The 23,206-nt window shown below is 54.8% G+C and overlaps 1 protein-coding gene across 6 annotated transcripts; it reads left to right on the plus strand.

Moving 5' to 3' along the window:
• The first annotated feature begins 5,871 nt into the window (after nt 1-5,871).
• On the plus strand, nt 5,872-22,467 carry CANT1 (calcium activated nucleotidase 1). 6 transcript variants are annotated; one of them, XM_070559794.1, is made up of 5 exons: nt 5,884-6,006; nt 7,052-7,491; nt 16,429-17,081; nt 19,100-19,303; nt 20,271-22,467. In XM_070559794.1, exons 2-5 carry the CDS (start codon nt 7,412-7,414, stop codon nt 20,639-20,641), a joined length of 1,308 nt encoding a protein of 435 aa, XP_070415895.1. In that variant the 5' UTR covers nt 5,884-6,006; nt 7,052-7,411; the 3' UTR covers nt 20,642-22,467. The 6 variants fall into 6 exon arrangements, with proteins under 6 accessions (XP_008519183.1, XP_008519185.1, XP_070415895.1 ...); XM_070559797.1 differs by having other exon boundaries at nt 5,893-6,006; nt 19,410-22,467; XM_008520961.2 differs by lacking the exon at nt 7,052-7,491 and having other exon boundaries at nt 5,872-6,006.
• Nucleotides 22,468-23,206: the final 739 nt, after the last annotated feature.

Genomic DNA, 23,206 nt, shown 5'->3' on the forward strand with positions numbered 1-23,206 from the left:
GTTATGCTGGTCTCCATCCCCAAACTCTGATTCAGACCAGATAGTTCTAGAATCTGATCAGATCACGAGGGAGGAGGGATCTGGCCAGAGAAACAAAACTCTGCGCTGCTGTGGCAGTTTTCTTTCTTTTTTTGCATCTCCCTGGCCTCCATGTTCTCTCCAATCTGCTCAGACATCATTCCTGCGCTTTTATCTTGTCACTGCTCCTCCCAGGGCCTCCCTCTCTGGCTAGACACAGGGATGCTGGTTTGGGATGCTCGGAGCAGAGCACAGTGGCTGTGCCTCACTCTCTGCCTTGGAGTGTCCTAGCCACCTCAGCTCCCGGCTGTCTGCTGGGAGGCTAAGAAATCAAAATGGGAGGAGATGGGTGTGCATGCCTGACATCTGCCAGCACACCTACTAGCCAGGGCAAGCTGAGAACGATGGAGATGGAAGAAGAGAGAGAGTTCCAGGCAGTGGAGGCAGCCAGTGCCCTGTGGCCACTCCACGGAGACCCTGCAGCCAACCCCCAACTGTGGAAGCAAAGGGAGAAATGCTCCTGATCCTCCAGTGGCCCTGGAGAACTTCAAGGACACTATGGCAAGATTAAGTAAACATGTCTCTGTTGGAGATGTGGTTTCAGCTAGCGTTAGATGACTGGGAAGGCCTCATGATCTCCATAATGAGTCTAAGGCTTGGCAAAACTTACATCCCGGGTTGCTTATCGACACAGGAAAACCTAGAGATAAGCTCGTCTTCGTTCCTGTGCATAACACGAGGAAATTCCCGGTCAACAAGACCCGGGCCAGCACACTGATGACCTTCCCCCAGTTGCTCTGTCCTCGAATAGCCTTCACAGCGGGAGACCAGGGAGACCACAGCAAGAGAAGCAGAAAAGGCAAGCAGACTGCATCTTCACGCAGCACCTGCGGGACCTTGGTCTAGGATGTTAGAGAATCCAGGTCTTTCTCAAAACTCCTGGGAATCGGGAACTCCCTGAATGCAGTAGGAAAGTTCCCCATTGCCCCATCCAGGAGACTCTGACCTGAAGAAGTCGTGAACCGACATCAGAATTCAGTGCACACGAAGTTGGGCATGCAGCTTGAAAGAGAAACAGATGTGGAGATGGAAGATTTGTTCCCCCTCTTTACGCCATGCAAGATGGCTTTGGTGTTGAAGAACTAAAAGACCGTTACCTTTAAGATAATTCCAAGACATGCACTCAGAGACCCAATACAGAGCGAAGCTTTAGAAATACAACCAAATAATGACGGTCTCTTCCAGCAGCGACTGGCTCGTTCTAACAGGACGTTTAGATCCTTGGCCTGGGGATGCTGCCCAACCTCGCTGGGCCTTAGTTTCCTTGTCTATAAAGCAGAGACAGGCCCACCGTCTTTCATCTGGAACCTGTGAGGCCAGATGTGTTGGGAGTAAGATGCAAATATCATATAGGGCATCTTACCCCAGCAGAATTAGGGGCAGCGCCCCTGCGTCAGACACTTGAATATTCTGTAGTGCGATAAATGAAGGCCATTCATAGTCTCACAACAGTTCAAGTCACGCTGTTCTGTCAAATTCGTTCTTGCCAAAGTTAGGGCAAAACTAAGTTTTCAGAGCTTTTTGTATTGGGGGGAGTTGGGGTAAAGGATTATGAAGCTGTAATTTCTCACACGGTTGATCAAAGGGGTGATGGAGCAGACACAAAGTGCTAGAATGTTCGTTATAACTGTCACTATCATAAGTATAATCTTCCTTCCCTCCTCTTGGGTTGAGTCTCCATAACTCCCAAGAGATTAGAAAACTGATTACTCATTTTTCTTGAGGCAGAAACGGGGCTGGGGGGAGGGGAGAGCGTTGATATTAAATGTGGCAACAAGAGCCTGGGGTTTCCCAAGAAATTTGTGTGAGACAGAAGGCTCGGCGGCATGGGAAGTCCCAGAGAATGGAAATCGAGGTCTGAGAGCATCTCGGGTAGAGCCTTCACCACCCACAACTCAAGCCAGCAGGCAAATGGGCAAAGAGGCACAAGGCCAGGCTCCCAGAGAAAGCCAGTCAGCCCTCAGTAAAGGAAATAAAATACGTCACCAAACACAGAGCTGGCCAGGTCCCTGATGTCCTTTGTCATCTACTTCATTACTGCTTTAAAATTGTAAATCGGAAAGATGGGAAATCGGGCAAGCCAGGGACCGCCATGCAGACTGTTCGATTCTCCCCCAGTGTGGCCATAGTGCCCCCAGGCAACCAGGGCAGAATGTTCTCAGTTCAGCAAAAGCCTTCCTGTTGGACCGTCCAGGCCAGCGCTGGGACAAGAGTCATGGCAAAAAAAACAACATGAACAAATCAGAACCCAACGCCAGCAGCAGTGCGGGGGAGATTTCATCAGCCCTGTGACGGGCCAGAGGCCTGGGCAAACCAGAGCAAAGAGCAGCACCCCCAAGGTCTCTCTCTGAGGCTCCCTACTGTACGGCAGGCCACACCCATCTGAAATTCCCCAGGAACTTGCAGCTCCTGCACAGGGACGTCTGGGCCAGACTCCTCGAGGCTTCCCGAACATTCCCAAGTGGCTCCGCGTTCTCAGACAAGGGCAGCTCCTGGGAGGTAAAGCCCAGAGACTCAGAGGGGGAGGGCACATTCCCCAGAACCCCTGCCCAGGGGGCAGCACACTCTGTCCTCCCCCGTTTGCCGATTCTTTCTCTCTCCCTGGGCATGTCATTGCCGCTCACTCTGTCTGTTTCCTCATCATCGGAAAAAACTATGTGACCTCCATCAAAGTCTGCAAGACGCTCGGTTCCAGATAAGCACAGCCTGTCATTAGTGGCACTGTGATTTTTCCTACCGCGGCCTGAATGTCCTGCCTCTCCCAGCTATTTTGGGCCGGGCTGCCCCGTCATCCCACAAGGGCAGAGACTGGTATTGCAAACTTTTGAATTCTGTTCTGAAGGGGAGCGACGGGCAGGCTCAGATGGTGGCGTCCTACTGCCAAGGGGTGGGGGTGGGAGAGTCTCCATGCGGATTTGGAGAAGGAGCTGAGATGGAAACTTGGCAGCCAGAACCAGCCTCCCTGGCCGCTGGCCCATGCTCGTTGCTCCTGGATGGTGGTGTCCGTGTTCTGGAAGGCTCGGGGCAGGTGGGGATCAGGACTGGCAGCTGCAAGGACAGGACAGGCTAATCTGCTGCTTTACGATCCTCAGCCTGGAGAAGACCCCTGTCTGAAGACAACAAGCCTCTCCATGGAAGTCCCGTCTGGACTCTTGATGCAAACACGGGCAGTCAGGGGTGAGAAGGTACGCGTGCAGCCTCACTTCTGCCATTTATGTGCTTTCTGACTCTAATGAAGACATTTCACGCCCCGTGCCTCAGTTTCTCCGTTGCTCAACGTTTATGCCCCTATTTTGGAAATTCCTTTTTGGCACTTTCAGTTACACAGAGAGAGTCACAGACGGGACGATAGGGCAATATTTTACTTGATAAATAAAATGGGAGGGCCCCCTGGTGGACTGCACAATTCTAAGCACTGAACTATGAAATGAATGAGTAAATGAGTAAGTAAACACATGAATGAACGATTAAAGTGAAGAATTTTTAGACTTTTATGCAAAGCCACAGAAACAAAAGGAGGAGAGAATTTCCAGAAGGAGGCTGTGGCAAACTCTCCAGCGACGCAAAGAAGACAAGAAAAACCTAATTGTATATGAGCCCTGAGTCCTTGTTGACTGCACGGAGAGCAGTTGTATGGCACAGCCTCTCTGGGAGGCAGTGTCCATTCACTAGAGGACATAAGCATCCTTTGAGCCAGTGATCTTTCCTCTAGGAATTTACCCTACAGATATGTTCACAGTTGTGCTCAAATATGTTGAAGGCCTACAGCCCTGAAGCATTGCTCTAATGTCAAAAGATCCTAGATATTCTACAAGGACATCATTAAGGGTCTGGTAAAATAAATTACAGTACATCCACATAGTGGAATGCCACACAGCTTTTTAGACAATGAAGCAGCTCTCTATATAATGATATGGAACAATCTCCAAGCTATATTGTGAAGTGAAAATCAAAAACCTTATTGAAAAACATTAAAGAAGACCTAAGAAAATGGAAAGGCAAACCATATACTTGGGTAGAAGAATGAATATCATAAAAAAATCTCAATTCTCTCTCAGTTGATCTACAGATTCAAAGCAATTCCATGCAAAATCCCAAAAGGTTGGACTGGCTGGGACATAGTGAGAGGCACAGGGGAATTGTCCTACAACATATGAAGGTTTATTATAAAAGAGAAATAATGAGGACAGTGGTATTAGAGCAGATGTGAAAAATTATAGCAATACAACATAATAGAAATCCCCCCAGACAGACCCAGCTATATATGGAAACTTGAATTATGACAAAACTGACATTGCACGCTTATTTGTGGGGAAAGGATGGATTATTTCCCCAAAACAGCACCGAGATGTTAGGCATCGGCAGAAGAAGAAATATAAATGGCCCAAAAATATAAGAAAAGATACACAATCTTTCAGTGATCAGACAGTGAGAAGACATTTAATGCAGATTGGCAAAATTAAAACATCTGACAACATCTGTGGAGCAAAAGGGTCTCTCATCCATTGCATGCAATTTTATTTTTGTAAAAATTACAATAGGCAAAACTAAACAATATGTTGTTTAGCACATACATAGCTCTGTGCTGACGTTATAAAATAATGCACGAGAATTATTAACACACATTTCAAGATTGTGGTTACCTCTTGGGTGGGAGGGCTGGGAACCAGGAAGAACACCTAGAGAGCTTTCAAGATAACAGGCCTGTTTTATTTCTTAAGCTGGGAGGCATATATAGATACAGATATCTTAGCAAATAAAATACTTAATTTAAATAATAGTAGCATACGGTACACGTTGGGATTCAGTTTAGCACGACGGGAAACAAATGAATTCCAGAAGGGTTTGTTCCCTCTGCCACACCCCCACCCCCCACCTCCGCCAAGGAAAAGTGTAGAACCATATGTTTAACACATTTCTGTTTGGTTTGGAAAAAAGGTAATTGAATATATGTGTTTATGATTTGTTTGTGTGTCATAAAATATTTCTAAGAATAACCACAAGAAACTAGTAATAGTGATTGCCTCTGGGCAGGGAATGCAGAAAAGGGTGGGAGGGACGGTTATTTTTCACTGTGCACCATTTAAACAGTGTGAATTTTCCCCTGTGCTTCTCTTACTTGATGGAAGCCTCTTGAGAAACCGGGGATGTTCGCACGCACGCAAAGCCCGAAGGCGCAGCCCGGCAGAGCCCCGAGCTCTGCGTGATGCTCCATTGCTACCGGGCTTTTTTCAGGATTTCTAAAATGGGCATCATTGCAGGACTCGGGGGTGAGAGGCAGGGATGCCTTTTAACGCATTCCTTTAAAATAGCTCCGAGGCAGGGGAGGGGACTACAGAAAACGGATGAATCAGAGACCCTTATTTGGGGGGACGGGGTTGTTGATTGCAAGTCAGCAGCCGGGAGACCCCCACCCCCGCCCAGGATACTCCAGCCTGTGGACCTGTGCCCTGACCGCTCCTTAGGAAACTGACCAACAGAGAGCCAGGGAGAGGAGCTCTTTGAGAATGACGGGGGCAGAAACGGGTCCGCGCTTCTCCAGCTCCGGGCAAGGGTTTCCACAATCTCAGCTCGAGGAATGATAACCCCCCGCCTCCAGTAGCCTTCATCCTCACCCCCACCCCATTTTTGGTTTCAGAATAACGCGGTGGAAGGGCCTGAGGGTGGGCAGGGCAGACGTCTGCATCTCTCTCTCCTGTCCTTCCCGGGCCGCGCTCCTCCTCCCGGACCCGCTCACTGAGCAACAAAAACTACAACCCCCAGCAACCCCAGCCCGCGCCCGCGCGCAGCCGCAGAGTGGAGGCTGCCGGGAGCGTGTCGCTCGGAGGCGGGGCGAGCACGCCGGGCGGAAGTCCACCGCCGCTCGGACCCGGTCTTGCCCGCAGCGAGGCTCCGCCGCCTGCGGGTCCCGGAGCCGGCCCGCACTGGGTGAGTGACGGCTGCGCCCGCGGCCGCCGGTGTCCTTCCTCGTGACGGCCCGTCCCGGAGCCTGCCGCCGCCCTCCACCCCTGCCACGTCCCGCCCCTGACCCCGCAGCCTCCCTCCCCATCTGACCGCGCGGGGCCTCTGCCCCCTGACCCGCAGACCAGCTCTCTCCTCGGACTAGGGTGGGACGCCTCCCTCTGACTCTCAGAAATTGTCTCCTTCTTCCGACCGGTGGCGGACACCTCCCCCCTCTGACTTACTAGATACCTCTCCCCTCTGACACTGGACACGTCCCCCCCACCCCCGCCTTGCAGGACCCCTACTCTCTCGATTAGTGCGGGACACCAACCCCCTGTGACTTGCTGGACACCCCCGCTCTCTGACTTGCTGGACATCTCCCTTCTCTGACTTGCAGAGCCCCTCCCCACCCTGCTTGCAAGACACCTCCTCCCTCTGACCTGGGGGACTCCTACCCCCTCTGACTAACGTGGACATCACCCCCTCTGACCCTGAAGGCCACATTCCCTTCCTGACTCGTGTGGGACATCTATCCCTGAGGACAGCCCTTTCCTGCCCCCCTGTGATGTCACCACCCCTACTCTGATCTGTGCAGGGCCTCTCCTGACCCACTGGGGAGCCCTCCCCTCTCTGACCAGCGCTCTGTCACACCTGCAGCGGGCCGACCTTCCCCACCCCAGGCCTTCCTCTCCTGCCCCTCTCAGCGCAGTTCACTTTCCTGCCTTTTGCACCCAAACTATTTCTCCTCCCCAATTCCTCTTTCTCCTCCTCCTCCCTCTCCCCTGTCCTGGTCTGGATCCTTTGGGGATCAGCACCTCCTCGCCCTGCTTGCTGCTGGTGCCTTCCCCTTGCCCTGTGTGTCCCCGGGCTTGGCGGGCACCTGTGGTTCCTCTTCTGTCTGCCAGACACGTCTTTCTCCCAAGTGCCTGAGTGTCCCCAGCAAACCAGTATCTCTTAGCACGCTTGCCCCGTGGCTCGTTCCTGTCTCAGGGTGTGTGCTTGACATCTTTTCCCTCCACGTTTTCAACAGAACATAGGTGTGGGAACACGCATCTGCTGATGTTGGCTGAATCTTGCTCGCTCTTCAGTGCAAGGTCCTGGGGTCACAGAACGGAGAAAAGGAAGTCCTTCGGGAGCTGTGGGGTCTCTCCGGCCTCTCCTTCCTTTCCCTTTGAGGAGCTTTATTGAGAAAGATCTTCCTGGACTGGGCTGCAGACCCTCCTCCAGTCCCCGCCCCACCCACGGGCCTCCCAGCAGAACAGTCCAGCCTGAGCCTGTGGGCACAGTGGGGCTCCTTCCAGAGCAGCCGGTGGCCGCCCTGGTGCCTCTCCCTGCCAGCCTCAATGAGCCTTCTATTCAGGCCTCAAGCGCCCTGCTGAAAGGCACATTGATGGCCAGCCCGCTCCCCTCTGGACTTGGCAGGGGCGTTCCGACCTGTGCAGTCCAGAGGTCTTCCGGGAGAGGACTCAGGTGATGTATGGACTGCTCGGGCACTGTCACGAGGCCACACAGTGGTCTGGGGATACAGGAGTCTCAGTTTCCTGGCCCTTGTCCAAATTAACCTGATCACAAAAGGCAGTGGTACATCATGGAGTCACAGGGCGGTGGAGGAAATCGGATGCTTGAGAGTGTAGATGCCACTTTGTGGCACCACGTGGTTCCTCAGTTGAGGTGTAAATCTGATCGTCTGATGCTCTCTGTTAGCTGGAAGTCTCCTTTCTTCCCCCTAAAGCTATACCCTAGGTGTACTTCATGCCATGTTTTCATAGCCCATAGCAATGTGCTAAATGTGTTGGTTTAAGCTGTTGGTACTTGAGGACATTTTACCTGCCAGTCTCACTGTGCCCCAAATCTATCATGCCTCGTCGTGCCACAGCGTCAGAGAGGAGAGAGCAGGGTGCAGTGGGAGGTGGGTGCTCACCCCCACTCCCTGAATGTGGCCTTTGAGGTGCACACGAGCAGGCTCCCACAAACACGCACAGCCCCTTTCATCTAAGTCCCAGGACTTTCCGGGCGGCAGCGTGGCCGTGCTCCTGGCAGCCGTGTAGGGTAGGTGTATAAATGCTCCAATGTTTTCTCTTTCAAAGACAGAGTATCTCACATCTGGGAGTGTGGTCCAGAGTCCTGAAATAGTCGGGACTGTGCCGTGGAAGTCATTTCTCTGTTGTACAGACATTTGTGGAACGGTACTCAGGATCCTGAAAACGAAAAGAAAAAAAAAGACAATGATTATTATTCTCCCTTCAGTAACGTTCTGGAGTGTGGAGATTTCCTGGAAAGCTCTTATCAAATGCCAACATTAAGGGGATTTAAAACTTTTATATTGATTTTTTAGGACTTTTATGTTGATTTTCATTTTCATTAGACCTAGACAATTACCTAGGAAAAAGTAATCCTGCTAATGGAGAAATCTGTTTGGGAAGATGTCTCGGTTTTCTCCTTTGTCCACCTTTATCTGGAATCCTACTTGTTGATCTGTGGTACGTGCAGGCTTTAAATGGAGCTCACAGTTCCGGGTTCCCAGACAGAGCGCTGCTTCCATCGTGCTCAGCCAGGGGACGTGCCGTGGGGAACGAGGCAGGAGCAGGGTTCCAGATAGGGCCATGTGCAGGCCTGGGGCCAGACTGGATACAGTTATGGCGAATGACAACGTGGCCATCAGTGTGAGATTAGAGCCCACCCAGAATGACTCCCAGGGGTCCCACAGGGAGGAATGAGTCCTGCAGTGCTGGCCACTGTCACATCTGCAGCAGGCCGACCTTCCCCACCCCAGCCCTGGCCTTCCTCTCCTGCCCCCCAGCACTGAGGAAGGTGGGAGAGAAGGTGGGTTCAGGCAGGTGCAGCTGCACTGTCTGTGGGAGCAAGCCCTGATTTGGGTCAGTCGTGGGATTATTGCATCCCCTTATTCTCAGGCTCTCTGGAAAACACCCCCAATGATGTGTAGTGGTATTTCAACTGAGAGGGTAACTTTTTTCTTAAAATTCCTTCAAGTATAACGTTGATGATACAATTAAACATACCCAGCCCTACTGTGATGCAGTAAGTACAAACTGTAGAGGATTCTGAAGCTGTGCTGCCCACCCCATAGACAGAGCTATGTGTGAACAGTCCTGGCCCTTAGGAAAAGCTGGGGGTTCCTTCCCTGTCTCCCACCTCATGGTTGGCAGAATAATGGCCCCCAATATGTCCATGTCCTAACCCCCAGAACCTGTGAATGTGTTATGTGGCAAAGGGGGATTAAGGTAGCAGATGGAATTAAGAGTCCTAATCAGCTGACCTTACAATAGGGAGATCATCCTGGATTACCTGGGTGGGCCCAGTGTAATCACAGGGTCCTTAAAAGTGGAAGAGGGGACAGAAGAAGAAGGGGAATGATGGCAGAAAGGCACAGAGAGATCAGACATTGCTGGCTCTGAAGGTGGAGGGAGGGGCCACAAGTCAAGGAATGCGGGCAGCCTCTAGGAACTGGACAAGGAAGGAAGCAGATTCTCCCCAGACCCTCTGAAAGGAACTCAGCCCTTGATATTAGCCCAGGGACCCGTGTCAGACTCTGTCCTGCAGGGCTGTAGGATAAGTTTGTGATACCTACCAAATCTGCGGTGGCTTGTTACAGCAGCAATAGAAAACTGATATACTCCTTTTGGGTAGCTGACTTAGAAGCAGAAGGCTGAGCAGCGAGTTATCCTGAACTGTATTCAACTTGGTCCAGTAAGCAGTTGCTAAGGGGGCAAGGGGAGGCAGAATTTAGTAGGATCCAGGGTCTCCGCCTTTAAGGAAGTTACCGTCTGGGAGGAGGAGCGACCTCAGTAATCCATAAAGGACAGATTTGACTACGATGATGCCCTTTTCCGTCCTGGTTTCCTTCTGCTGCCCACCCCTGTCCAAAATTGAAATGGCATTTTCAAGTACAGTAGGAAGGCTTGGTGAGTCCAGAACAGAATGCCTCGCAGCAGGAAACATTTTCAGGGAGGCTGGCCCACAGGAGGTGTTTCACAAACGCCCCTGTCCCCAGACACGCCATCCGCGATCTCTTGGCCGCCACCCGCGCTGGTGCTCTGGAACCCTCGGCCTGCCTTTGCGGCTCTAGAGCGTCTGTAAGGTCCGCGGGTAGCTCTTTGCTTTCCAACCAGGAAATGCACTTTGGCAGTGAGCAGAGCGGGGACTCGGAGGCCTGCCTGCTGTGGACTTAGAGTTCAGAGACTGTGGTGGCAAGGGGAGGCAGCTGCTGGCAGGAGTGAGGGCCTGGGGAGGAGGAGGCAGGGAGCTGGGTGTGGCCCTCCTTATCTCTCACTTCCTGCCCCTCCCTCGTTCCTGAAAGGAAAGAATTTGCCCTGGCTGCTGCCTGTAAACCTGTTTGTTCTGCCACCTGTCACATAGTGCTCCAGAAGGAAGCCGGAGAAAGAGACCTTCTCCGGGTAGGCTGTGTCAGGAGTGGCTGCCCCTTTCGTCTAAGCCTTGCGTAGAGTCTGGTGGCAGGCCCGAGGATGGCCCGTGAAGGTAGGGTGTCTGACTCGTCCTCATTTTTCATCCTGGGGTAGGACCCCGAGTGTGCATGGAGAGAACACGCTGCTCACCTTGGAGTCTGGGAACCCACTTGGGGGTGGACACACATGGTCCACCTTGCTATACAGGCCTGTTCTGTAAGGAGGAACTGGTTCGGCAGAAAACAGCCATGCCTGAGTGTCCTTGGGTTATTCTTGACACCACCCTAAAAAGAGGGGGTGGGGAAGGAATTAGGACCCCAAGCCTCCTGGGTGCTTGTTGCTCCTCATGGGTCCTCTTTCCAGGGACACTCCCCTGCAGTGTGGGGGTGCAGGAGAAAGGGAGCCAGCAGGGGTGCAGGCCCTGGGGTTTCTGACCCGGAAAGAACTTGTTTGCAGGCCCACCTGGGCAGGTGAGCCTGTGACCGTTTACTATAGCAACTTGGTTCTCCTTTTCCTGATTAGACAAAATCAACACGCTCTCCTGAGGATGGTGGGGTTGACAGACTTCTGGTCACAGTACAGCAAACATTTAACTGACGTGGAGCCTTGAGGGTGTGGGCGAGGAGAGAAGTCCCAGAGGGCCCCGCTTCCAGGAACAGCTTTGTCTGTTTCAGCTCTCCCCTTCAGTGGCTCATTTCTGTTGGCGCTTGTGGCGGAGAAATTCTTTTGTTTTCTTTTGAATGAAAATGCAAGCCAGCGCTCTGCACCGGGCCCCCAGCAGCACAATACGCAGGCTCTGACCATCAGTTTTAGGTGATAAACCAGCAGAGGGTCATGGAGAACAAATGGAAAGATGACTGGTTGGAAACTTCCTTTTCTACAAAATAAAAGTAATTCCTTGGGGTCCTGAAGGAGAGATGAAGACCACGGCTGGGTGTTGGTCCAGAGGGAGGTTATTCTCGGGGTGAAGCTGCAGGATTTTCTGGCAGGCAGCCAGCTGTGCTGTCACTGAAGGCAGTCATTCTCTCGTTTCTGCCCCTCCGTTAGGTCTTGGGAATCAACCTGACCCAGCAGAGCCCCTGCCCTCCGGGAGCTGTCAGTGGGGAGACTGGTCGGGAACCGGTCCTTGCCGTCCGGCCCATGCTGCTGCAGAGCCACGGCCCACACAGAGGCGGCCCAGAGCACAGTGTGTCAGGCGCGTTTGTCTCTAGGGCTGCCGTAACCAGTTACCACAAACTTGGTGGCTGAAAACAGCACACTTCTGTCCTCATATTCTGGAGGCCAGATGTCCAGTCTCAGTATCCATAGGCAGAAATTAAGGTGTCCGCAGGGTCGTGCTCCCTCCAAAGGCTCTAGTAATCGAAGGCTCCAGGGGAAATTCCATCCCTGCCTCTTCCAGCTTCTGGAGGCCTCGGGTGTTTCTTAGCTGTGGTCACATGGCCTTTTCCCTTCTGTTTTTTGAGGAAGATTAGCCCTGACCTAACATCCACCGCCAATCCGCCTCTTTTTGCTGAGGAAGATTGGCCCTGAGCTAACATCTATGCCGTCTCCCTTTATTTTATGTGGGACGCCTGCCACAGCATGGCTCGACAAGTGGTGCATAGTTCTGTGCCCCGGATCCGAACCTGCGAACCCCAGGCCACTGGAGCGGAGCACATGAACTTAACTGCTGTGCCACCGGGCCGGCCCCCTTCTCCTCTTCTGTCGTCTTCAGATCTCCCTCAGCTTGCCTTTTACAGGGCTACTTGTGATTGCTTTCAGGGCTCACCTGGCTAATTGCCCCATCTCAAGAGCCTTGGTTCAGTCCTACTTACAGAGTCTTTGTTGACACATAGGATACGTTCTCGGGCTCAGGGATTGGGCCTGGACACCTTTGGGGCCAGTGTCAGTCTCCCACAGGAGGGGAGCTCACTAGTGGGGGAGATGGGGGTAGGGACAGTGGAGGCATGATTCTCATGGCTCAGCCAGAGACTTCTAGATGGTTCCATATGGTCAGAGGAGATTAGCATTCCAGGTGGAGGAAGCATCCTGTGCAGAGGGGCGGCACGTGGAAGATGGACTCATAAATTACCCGGCGTCATGCGAGCGGAGAGCGCAGGAGGAAGCGGGTCTGTCTGCAGGCTGAGGGGTGCGTCCTTCAGCTGGAAGGCGTTGGGGTCTAGTGGAGAGTGTTAACCCTTCTTTGCTTTTCAGAAGAGTCGTTCTATCAGTCATGTGAAGGACAGATTTGAGAGGGTCCAGACTGGAGCCCCTACGGTTTGTCTGTGGGTGGATAGGTAGTAGATACTTCCAGCTTTGCAGGCTGTGTAGTCCCTGCCTTGCGGACAGGTGAGGGGACCTGGCGCCTGCCGGGATGTGAAGAGGAGAGAAGGCGATAGGACTGCTGGCCAGGGTGACTGCTGAGGGCTGGGAGTGTCCTCAGCCAGGGCAGTAAATTCCTGAGGGGAGGACCTGTTCTAGGTGCCTGCGGGCTTGTGACCAGGAGGCTCGGCAGGTGGGCACGTTGGCCTGGAATTCAGAAAGGTTCAGGCTAGGAAGGCTTGGGAGCCCTCACTTAGAGACCAAGGTCACCTTGGGTAGACTCAGAAGGAAAATAGGTGGGCAGCAAGGGAGGAGCCAGCCTTGGGGGCTTAGAAGGGATAGATGGGGAGGAGGACCCGCAGACAGTGTCCCATTCATGTTGCCATCCCTGCTGTCAGGAGATGCAGAGGGACACCCCATGGGACATGCTCTCAGAGTTGCACCTCAAGAGCAGCCCTGTGGTTGGTCCTCTCCGGGAAGCACGGGGCAGACCCTGGTATGGAGCGTCCAGCTGGGACAAGGAGTGAATGCTCTTCCAGGATGGTGAGGGCTGGGGAGGGACAGAAGGCGTCACGGGGACGCTCCGTTCATAAGCTCACGGATTCACCGTGCGTCCACAGTTTTCACTGAGTGCTTTCACTGTACCAGAGAGTGTGGTCTGGAGCCTGCGGTGATGCAGGTGGGGACCTGGACACGTGTATATAGACTGTGAAGAAGGAGCCAGAAGGGCAGGCGTGTCGAACTGACCCCTTCGCCCGGGACCAGGGCAGCCTGGGGTGTGGGGGCGTGGGCGTATGGCTCCACCCTGGGCCCCTGGCTGCTGAAGGAGGCTGCACAGTCTCTGCCGGGAGCGAGCAGACAGGAGATGCGGCGGGATCACCGGTGACAGTGAGGATGGTGACTCAGGAATGGAGAGGGAGTTAACCAGGGGCAGTGAGGACGACACATCACAGTGCTGACAGTGGGCTACACAGCACCCATTGTGTCCACAGCACCTGGAGCGCAGTGTGACAGCCGGGCGGCTCAGCCATCGGGGGCTGGATCCAGGCTGTGCGTTTGCAGAATAACTGTTGTGGGGCATGGGGACAAGGAGGACGAGGCTGTTGCAGATGTGGTTTAATGACCCAGCACGGGCTGTATTTTTCATTCCTTCAGCAAATGTATCCTCAGTTCCCATGCTTGCCCAGCTGTCAGCCAGGAGTGTAAGCTGGCGGCAGGCAGGTCCTTGCTCCCTGGAGCTAAGGCAGAGCAGAAAGAGTCAGTCAACATGCTGAGAGGGTGAGGGGAAGGAGCCAGGTGCTGTGGTGGAGAGGGGCAGTCTTGGGAGGTGGGCAGGCCAAGTCTTACTGAGGAGCTGACATCTCAGAAAAACCTAGAAAGGTGAAAGTGAGGTGGGCACTCGAAGAGCCAGGGCAGGAGTGTTCTGGGCGGGGGCTCAGGAGCCTTGCCCTGGGTGGGTGAGGGCGAGGGTGGTCGGCTCTCTGGGCGGGAGTGAGGTCTGGGCAGGGCTAGCCACGCAGGTAGCAAGGGTCTACTCCTAGAGTGGGCCACTGAAGCAGGCAATGACGGGTCTGATCGACTCACTTGAGAAGCAGGTGCCGCCGGCCGTGGGGGTGAGTGGTTGTTGGGGAGGGGCGAGGCGGCGGACGGGCTAAGGGGCTGAGGGAGGCTGTCTGTGTGGTTCCAGTGAGAAGGGGCTGTGGAAGCAGATGAGAGCCGACAGGAAGGAGACGGGTGGCCCAATTGACGGTGCTTGTGATGGAGTAGATGCTGCGGAAGGAGGTGGGGACCCGGACCACACCCAGGTTTTCTGAGGTGGTAGTCGTTCATAACTTTCTGCCGAAGTATAGTATTCATGCAGAACAGTGCATCTCCTAGAGTTTTGATGAAAGCTTAGCCTGGGCAGCTGTGAATATGGTTTCCCCATCATCACCACTATTCCTGAGGGAATATCTGGGGGCAAGTGGGTTGGAGGAGAAAGGGGAGAAAGACTTAGGTTTTGAAATACTGTGTTTAGAGTTCGAGTTAGAAATCCAGGCACAATTTTGAAGAGGTGAGATGTAGGAATTGAGAGCTCGGTGGCCACGTAGGGCTGAAAACAGATGCTGGGCGGCTTTGGCCCATGTGGCTTTTGAGGCCACACTTCGTGCAACCATGCAGCAGGCGCAACCGGGAGGAGCAGGTCTCCTGTTCCCCAGCCCTGAAGGCCTCAGCGACCAGCTCCCTGGCTGCGTGGCATGGGAAGCGACCTCCTGGGGGAGGAGGGCACCCTTGTCCAGGAGGGAAGTGTGGAGGCCAGCCCCACGCACTGTGCTCACTCCTTAGAGGTCACTTCTCTGCACCTGACCCTGTGGCCAAAACCTAAGAATCTGTCCCAAAAGCAAGGGAATGGGCGAGCTGGCTTCCACATGGAGCCTGGGCCAAGTTTTTCATCCTCGGAGCCAGCACCCTGCAATGTGGAGGGGGATCCGGCCACATAGTCTGAGTCGGGGGCGCCCAGGGTGGCATGGACTGTGGAGTCCCCACGTCCTTCCCAGCTGCCACCTGGCAGTGAGAGGAGCACCTGCCCCTAAAGTCACACCATTGGTGGTTGTACAGGAGGAGGCGGAAATGCCCCAGTGGTCGGGCGAGGGGAGTTCCTTAGGCTGGGACGTGCTGAGTTGCTCCTGAAGGACAGAGACCGAGCCGCAGCCTGGGGCTGACGTTCGCTGATTCTGCTCCCCCAGCTTGGCGGCTGCCTGGGAGACAGATGCTGGCCTGGCGCTGCTGTGGCCACGCTGAGCTGCTGTGGCCCGTGCTGGGGACGTGAGCAGGGGCAGGTGGTGAAGACCTGCAGTTCCTGCTGCCACCATCTGAAGGTGGTGCTGCACCCGGGGAGTCGGCCGGGGGGCCTGAGGCCAAGCCGCGCCCCAGGTGAGCCCAGCTGTCCTTTGCAGCTGACGCGCTGGCACGCTGGGCTCCAGGCAGAGAGGGCCATTCAGACTCTGGTCCCTCAGTCATTTGCATTAATAGAAAGGTGCCGGGGACAGATGTTGCCAGAAACAAGTATTTCTGTTTGGCTTGAATCTGTTTTATACTTACATTTGAATTTTACAGAAACTTAACCCAGAGGGGAGTAAAAACTTGCATAATGAGCATGTGTCTGCTCTTTGCACTGTTCTAGGTGCTGGGGACACAAATGAACAAACCGGTAACTATGTACCATGATGTCAGGTGGTGACAGATGCCAAGGAAGGGACGGAGGGTGCCATCGGGAGGGCTTCTCGGCTGAGGTGACATTTGGTTAAAATACATATCTGTACCCTTTCTGTTATCCTCTCCCACCCAGCCCCCTCAACCCCCCCCACCCCTCCCCACACTCCTGGCCTCACTCCCCTGCTGTTCCCTCTTTCTGGGATGGCAGAGCAGCAGCCTGCACAGACCTTCTTTCTCTGCCGCCAGCTGGGTCAGAGGAGATGGAATAGTTTTGCTTTGGGAAGACTTCTCATCTTGCTGAATAAGAGAAAACAAAGCTATTGCTAGAGTCAGGATTTGATTAAGCCAAGGAAGGAAGGGCCGCAAAGTGGCGGTAGTACTGTCTGTCCTGGATAAGGCAGCCTTCAGACCGTGCACCTTCAAGTCATGGGGAAGCCACTGTGCTTTGCGGGTCGCTGACCTCTCTCCTGTCTCCCTGGGTGTGCAGGTCCCATCTGCCCTGCAGTCTGATGCCTGTTCAGCCCTCCAACCACCTGGAATGGAATGAGTCTATGCACTCCCTCCGGATAAGTGTGGGGAGCCTTCCTGTGCTGGCGTCCATGACCAAGGCTGCGGACCCCCGCTTCCGCCCCCGCTGGAGGGTGATCCTGCCGTCCTTCGTGGGCGCCGCCGTCCTCTGGCTGCTCTACTCACACCGCCCACCCCCAGGCAGGCCACCTGCACCCAATGCCCACAACTGGAGGCTCGGCCAGGCGCCTGCTGACCGGTACAACGACACCTACCCACTGTCTGTCCCCCAAAGGACGCCAGGCGGGACTCGGTACCGAATCGCTCTTATCGCTGACCTGGACACAGAGTCAAGGGCCCAAGAGGAAAATACCTGGTTCAGTTACCTGAAGAAGGGCTATCTGACCCTATCAGACAGCGGGGACAAGGTCACCGTGGAGTGGGACATAGGTCACGAGGTCCTGGAGTCCCATCTGGCAGAAAAGGGGCGGGGCATGGAGCTGTCTGATCTGATCGTCTTCAATGGGAAACTCTACTCCGTGGATGACCGGACAGGGGTTGTCTACCAGATCGAAGGCACCAAGGCTGTTCCCTGGGTGATTCTGTCCGATGGCGACGGAACCGTGGGGAAAGGTATGTTGGGCCGCTGTGCCTCTGGGTTTGGTGAGGTGCTGGGGGAAACGTTCGGCCGCCCATCTGCCAGCTTGGTTTGCACGCGCTCGAGGAAAAGCGTTCTCGTGCCCAGAGGAGGGGGCATCGGGAAGAGCTAATCTCCCTCCTGCTCCTGGCCCATGGCCCCCCCAGCCCGGGAGCACAAGCCTTGTGGCCCTCCGACCAAAGTGGGGTCCGGAATAGGAGCCGGTTGCTAGAGCACTGCCAGCGAGCGGGGTCTCTGCTGGGAGAGGGCTAGGGCTCTGTCCGCTGTGGCTCCAGGGCCTCTGAACGGGCCCTTTACGTCTTACGAGGTATCTTCAGAGCCCGCTGGGACTGCACCCTCCACGTGCCTTCCCTTCAAAGCCCTCGTGTCCAGTTGCGCTCTTTGAACTGAGACCGTATTAAAAAGTAAACTTTTGCTGCCTGGCGCTCTTTTCTGAAAACCCAGCAAAAGGAGGGTCTGTGTAAGAGCCCCTTAACGGGAACCCGACCTTGAAACCAGCCGTGACCCACAGCTCTGTGGTTTGCCTGAAAGGAGTTAGCACCTGCGGCCGGCATGGGACAGAGCTAGAGAGCGAGCCGAGGTGGCCCCTTGCCTCGGGTGGGCGAGGTGGCAGGGGCACTGGGTGCCAGCAGGAGGGTTGACAGGAGCTGCCTGTGTGCCCGAGCTCTTGGTGGGTCTGCACCTTCTGGAAAGCTGAACCACTGCAGGATGTCTGAGGTCGGGGAGGGGGGAATTGCGTTAGCTGGGCCCATGGGCACGCTGTCTGCCAGGCCGTCCCCGTGCAAACTCCCTGCAGGGTCTGCCCCAGGCTGGGGCAGCTGGCCCGAAACGTGCCTCAGCCTGGGTCCTAGAGAAACTGGATTGCCTATTTCCTGCCTCCGTCTGCCATAGTTTATGTAGCTCTGTTCTTCCTCTTGGATCGGGAAGAACGCAGAATAAAGGCAGCCGTGGGGTTGCCCTTTGGTTGGATCATCCAGAAGGGACAGAAGACCTGGTGAGTGGAGAGCATCTTATCTTGAAAATGGCCCAGGGGGCTGAGCCCAGGATCACAGGAATTCAGCAGGTCCCTCCAGAGCCGCCTGCCAAGAAGCATTCCCGAGGCTGCTGCCGGCTCGTGGAGCGGGTGGCCACTCCAGCTCCTCGGGCCGGCAAGAAGCTTGCAAACCCTCTGGGAAAGCGAGCACGATTCAGAACACGGGTGTAGGGACAGGTGAGAATACACTGGAGGAGCAAAAGTCCCCACACATCTGTATGTGTTGCAGCCTTCAAAATCAGGTTCACATCGAATCAGTCCGTCTAAGAAAAGAGTCATACCGATTGGGATGGACACCATGAGCCCCCACGCCAGCCCCTTAGCAGCTCTGGCTACTGGCACTTAATTTACCCTCAGTGACATGTCAGGTATGGCTGCAAGGACAGCAAACGTGTTCTGCTGTGATGGGCACTTCAAGTGCTACCAGTTCCCTGGCATTTGGGCATGATCGTGAAGTGGGGGCTTATAGCTTGAGAACGGGGTTTGACCATTAGAGGAGATTGACAAGCTGTCGGCTGGGCCTTTTGGAGCTGGGGGAGGGGCCACCAGCTGCAGAAGCAGCTTAAATCGCGTTGAGAGGATGTCCCCGCAGAGTGTTCTGGATTGAGTTGCCGAAGGAGAACGTGATGGTTCCTGGAGGGGAGGGAGAGAGGAGGGGGACGAATAAAGACGGAGGGTAGGTGCCCACCTGCCCTGCGTGAGTTGTCGTGGGGTCTGCTCTGGAGACAGGTGCCCGACTGCTGACCCTCTGGAATGGAACTCTGAGCCAGGCCATCCTAAGCTCTGCTCTCTTGTCATGGCCTCATGGCCTCTAGTGAAGTCTGAGCCAGGTTACCTCTGACACCCATGGCTGCTGGACCGAGAGGGCTCTCTGCTCTTGCCTGACCAGACCCCACAGGAACCCGATGGCAGAGTGCTAGCCATCATCTCAGGCACGCCCCTCTCATTCTTTGTCCCTAGGCTTCAAAGCTGAGTGGCTGGCTGTGAAGGACGAGCATCTGTATGTGGGCGGCCTGGGCAAGGAGTGGACCACCACCACGGGGGAGGTGGTGAACGAGAACCCGGAGTGGGTGAAGGTGGTGGGCTGCAAAGGCAGCGTGGCCCACGAGAACTGGGTGTCCAGCTACAATGCCCTGCGGGCCGCTGCTGGGATCCGACCACCAGGTAAGGGACCAGGCCCCACCAGGTGGGCACGGAACAGACACCGTGCACTGGGCGTTTGTTTCCAAACACAGCAGCTTAGTTTCTTTCTTAACTTTGTTGATTTCAGCTGTCTCTGATGGCTGCTCCCATCGGGCCAATGGATTCTCAGGGCAAATGAGCCGTTTTCTCTTTCATCCCTCACTCACCCGGACAGATCACCTCCTGCTGTCTCGGTCCACAGCGCATCACGCCAGGCCTAGTTCTGGCTGTTCCCTTGGGGCTCGGGGCCTCAGGCCTCGCACCTGACATGGCAGAAGCAAGACGGACAGAGCCCTGGTTCTTTCCCCCGTTTTCCGAGGGTCGTCATGGTTTGTAGCGGGGAGTTGCCGTGCTTGGAGCGGCCTGGTCAGCCCTAGGCTGAGGGAGACAAGCCTCTGAGGACATTGCTTTGCCCCCAGAGGGCTCATTCTCCATCCTTAACTGTAATGGGAGTGATGCTTTCTCTTCAGCCTCGGGGCCACCTCTCCCCACCCGTCTGTTCTTAACAGATCAAACCTACTCATCTGGCTCTCTCCCCTGGGCTCTCTCTCCTTCCGTCCATTAGCACCCAGGAAGCAGAAATACAGACTGACCCCATAGCTGTGGCTTACCAGCGGCTCTGGGGAAAGCCAGCAAGGGAGCTTGGCGAGGGGAGGTGGGGCGCACCAGAGACGTGGTCTCCTCCTGCTTTCCCTCTGTCTTTTTAGTCTGGATAATCGGGAACAAAGCAGAGGGAGAATCCCCCGGGAAACACGGAGACCTAGAGCAAAGACGGGTGGTGCTGCTCCGGGCCGACAGGCCACCTCACTGCGTCTCCCGGAGCGCGTGCAGGGAGCCCCGGGGCCCCCCGCCTGCTGCAGGGCCGTCGAGGGTGCTGCACACCCTGTGGTGGGGAGGGGTGGGCCCGCCCGTCGGGGCCGTGACCTGTGGGTCTTCTGTGTCCCCCCAGGCTACCTCATCCACGAGTCCGCCTGCTGGAGCGACACACTACAGCGCTGGTTCTTCCTGCCGCGCCGCGCCAGCCACGAGCGCTACAGCGAGCGGGACGACGAGCGCAAGGGCACCAACCTGCTGCTCAGCGCCGCCCAGGACTTCGGCGACATCTCCGTCAGCCGCGTGGGGGAGGTGGTCCCCACGCACGGCTTCTCCTCCTTCAAGTTCATCCCCAATACCGACGACCAGATCATCGTGGCCCTCAAGTCCGAGGAGGACAGCGGCAAGGTCGCCACCTACATCATGGCCTTCACGCTTGACGGACGCTTCCTTCTGCCGGAGACCAGGGTCGGAGGGGTCAAGTACGAAGGCATAGAATTTATTTAAGCCGGAGAAATGAAGACGTTGAACTGGGCTGAGGAGTGGACAGTTTTAAGCTACATCAGGACTCAAATTTGATAAAAACCAGAGGACGGCACTTTTACGTGGTGTTTTGTTTGCTTTCCTCCTCTCCTGAACTCTGGGGCGGATGCGCGGTGCAGAGATCTCCAGGCTGATCGGGGAGTCAGCGCCGTGCTGAGCCCTGTGCTCCCCAGCGGCCTTCTGTGCTGCCGCCTGGTGGTAGAAGCAGATCATTGCAGGCATCTTAATTTGGGGCCCATGCTCTCTAATTCTGCTAGGCCCTTCCTTCCTTCCATCTGACCTCCCTGTCTTCCTTTCCGTTTGTCCTTTTGTTCAATAAATCTTTCTTGAGCTCTTCCTCTGTGTCAAGCACCGTGCCCCTGACAGGGAGTCCGAAGTGAACCTGCTCGTAGGAACTCCCAGGCTACCCCTTTTCTTTCCTCGTGAACCTCGGGCATTAAACCCACCCCCCAGGCCCTCGGGAAGGCACCTGTGTCCCCGGCAGGATGCTCAGGGCTGTGAGCGAGGGCAGGCCCGGGGTCGCCCGGCCCCTCCCCGTCCCACCCTCATGGCAGACATCTCAACTTCATGGGGCCGACCCATGTTCTCCTTCAGGAAAATTCAGTGGCCACGTAGCACTTTGAAGTTTTAATTATTAACTTCTTTTAATTAAAGCAGTTTCGTTTGTCATAAAATTGAATCTCCAAGTCTTATCAGGCAGGGCGCCCCGCATGGTTAAATTCATTCCCAGCAGTGGAGGAAATTGTAATTAAGCAGTTAAGAGTTGGCAAGACAAGTGTTTAATTGTTTCTAAGTCCTTGGCCAGAGGTTACAAAGATAAAGAAGGCCTTGCCTTTTTCTAGGCACTGTCAGAAATTGTTGTGCCTTTAAAGCCCCCCAGGAATGACACTTTCCTTTCCTGACGGTGAGGCCGGGTCTGAGGGCCGCGGCCGCCGCTGGGCTCCTTTACTCCGGAGCTTGTGGACGAGGCCTCCCTGGCCCTGCGCTTTCTGTCCCTGGCCTTTTATTTCTCCTCTTCCCTCTGGAGCTTTGCCGCCTCCTCTCCGTGGAAAGTCTTCACGAAACCTTGGCTTGTCTTTGTCCCTGTGGCCTCTTCTCAGTGCTCCAGGGTGAAGACTGAGGGTTCGGCACACGCCAGCCAGGACCAAAGCCTAGAGGGGCTGCTGCATCCGTGCCCCTCGCCAGAAGCTACCTCACCCTCGGGACGATGTGGGGGTCCGTGATGGCCGGGAAGGGCCGTCTCTTGGGCTCTGACTGTTACTGTGCGGCTCCGTCTCACAGGCTTTTCCCACTCGGAAACTTTAACACAGCCGCTAGCAGGGGCCCCAGTAAGGACGGCCATCTGTCTGTCGTCTGGTCGTCTGTTTCTTCCAAACAGACGGCAGAAGAACGGAAAACAAGCTGTTGAAGGTGACACGTTTCTCTAGAACTCGGCTCCCACTGGGCACAGCCTGGAGGACCCAAGTCTTTTCTGACTTTGCCTGCCCGGGCTCCCTGGCTCACCTCCGTGTTGAACGTCAGTGATGTTAGGGCTGTGTGACTTTAGAAATACAGAGACGAGACCAGGAAAGTTGGAGGACTTGGGACAGTCACTAAGTTGAGAGCTTTCTGCCTCAGCCACGGCCTAGGTGCCCAGAAGCAGCATTTTCACCCAATCAGTGATTTTCAAATATTTTAAAGCTAGCCTCCCCCCCCCCCACCCCATATTCGCTGCTGTAAGCATAATGATTGTGTTCCTTCCTACTGGAGCCATTGTTTTGTAAACAATAAAGTGCCAGAGGGGACTGTGAGTTCTCTTTTGTCTCCTGGTCTGTGTTGGCTGTTCTCCAAGGGTGCCGCCTGGGGAATACAAGAGAGGTGATGGTTCACACGCCTGCTCAGTGAAGGGTGTGCTCTGTCTGTGCCCGTGGGGGGGCAGGGAGCACTGGCAAAGGGAAGCAAGAAGAGTTCTTGGCATGGGATGTCTGACGTGCCATGGGCATTCCTGGGGCAGGGACCCATGAACCTTTGCAGACCAAGGAGCTTTTCTGGAAACTGAATCGTCCAGTCCAACTTTTGGTGGTGTCTGAAGATGCTCTTTGGGTCTTAATGGTTAAGAATATAGGCTCTGGATCCTCCTGAGTCCAGTCCTGGCTCTGATACCTTGTAGCTGTATGACTTTAGATAGTGATCTGAGGTCTCTATGCTCTAGTTTCCTCATCTGCAAAAGGAAGATGATAATAGAGCTACTTCGTAGAGCTTTTGGGAATGGTAGATGAACTCACACACATGCGGGTCTTACCTGACGCTTAGTCAGCTCTCACCCGCTTTGATCTTGCTCACCAAGTAGAGGTAGCTGTAAGATTTGGTAATGAGGTGGGGCTCGGGCGAGAGGTCTCACTGATCTGGGTGTCATTAGTGTGTCTGATGAATCTGCAGGAGCGAATGAGACCATGCCAAAGGACATCAGGTCCTAAGAATCCTGACATGAAACCCCAGGCACACGGGAAAGGAAGGGACTGGCAAAGAAGAGAGACTTAAACTGGAGAA

The sequence above is a fragment of the Equus przewalskii genome, chromosome 10 (assembly GCF_037783145.1).
Source record: "Equus przewalskii isolate Varuska chromosome 10, EquPr2, whole genome shotgun sequence".
NCBI classification, from domain to species: domain Eukaryota; kingdom Metazoa; phylum Chordata; class Mammalia; order Perissodactyla; family Equidae; genus Equus; species Equus przewalskii.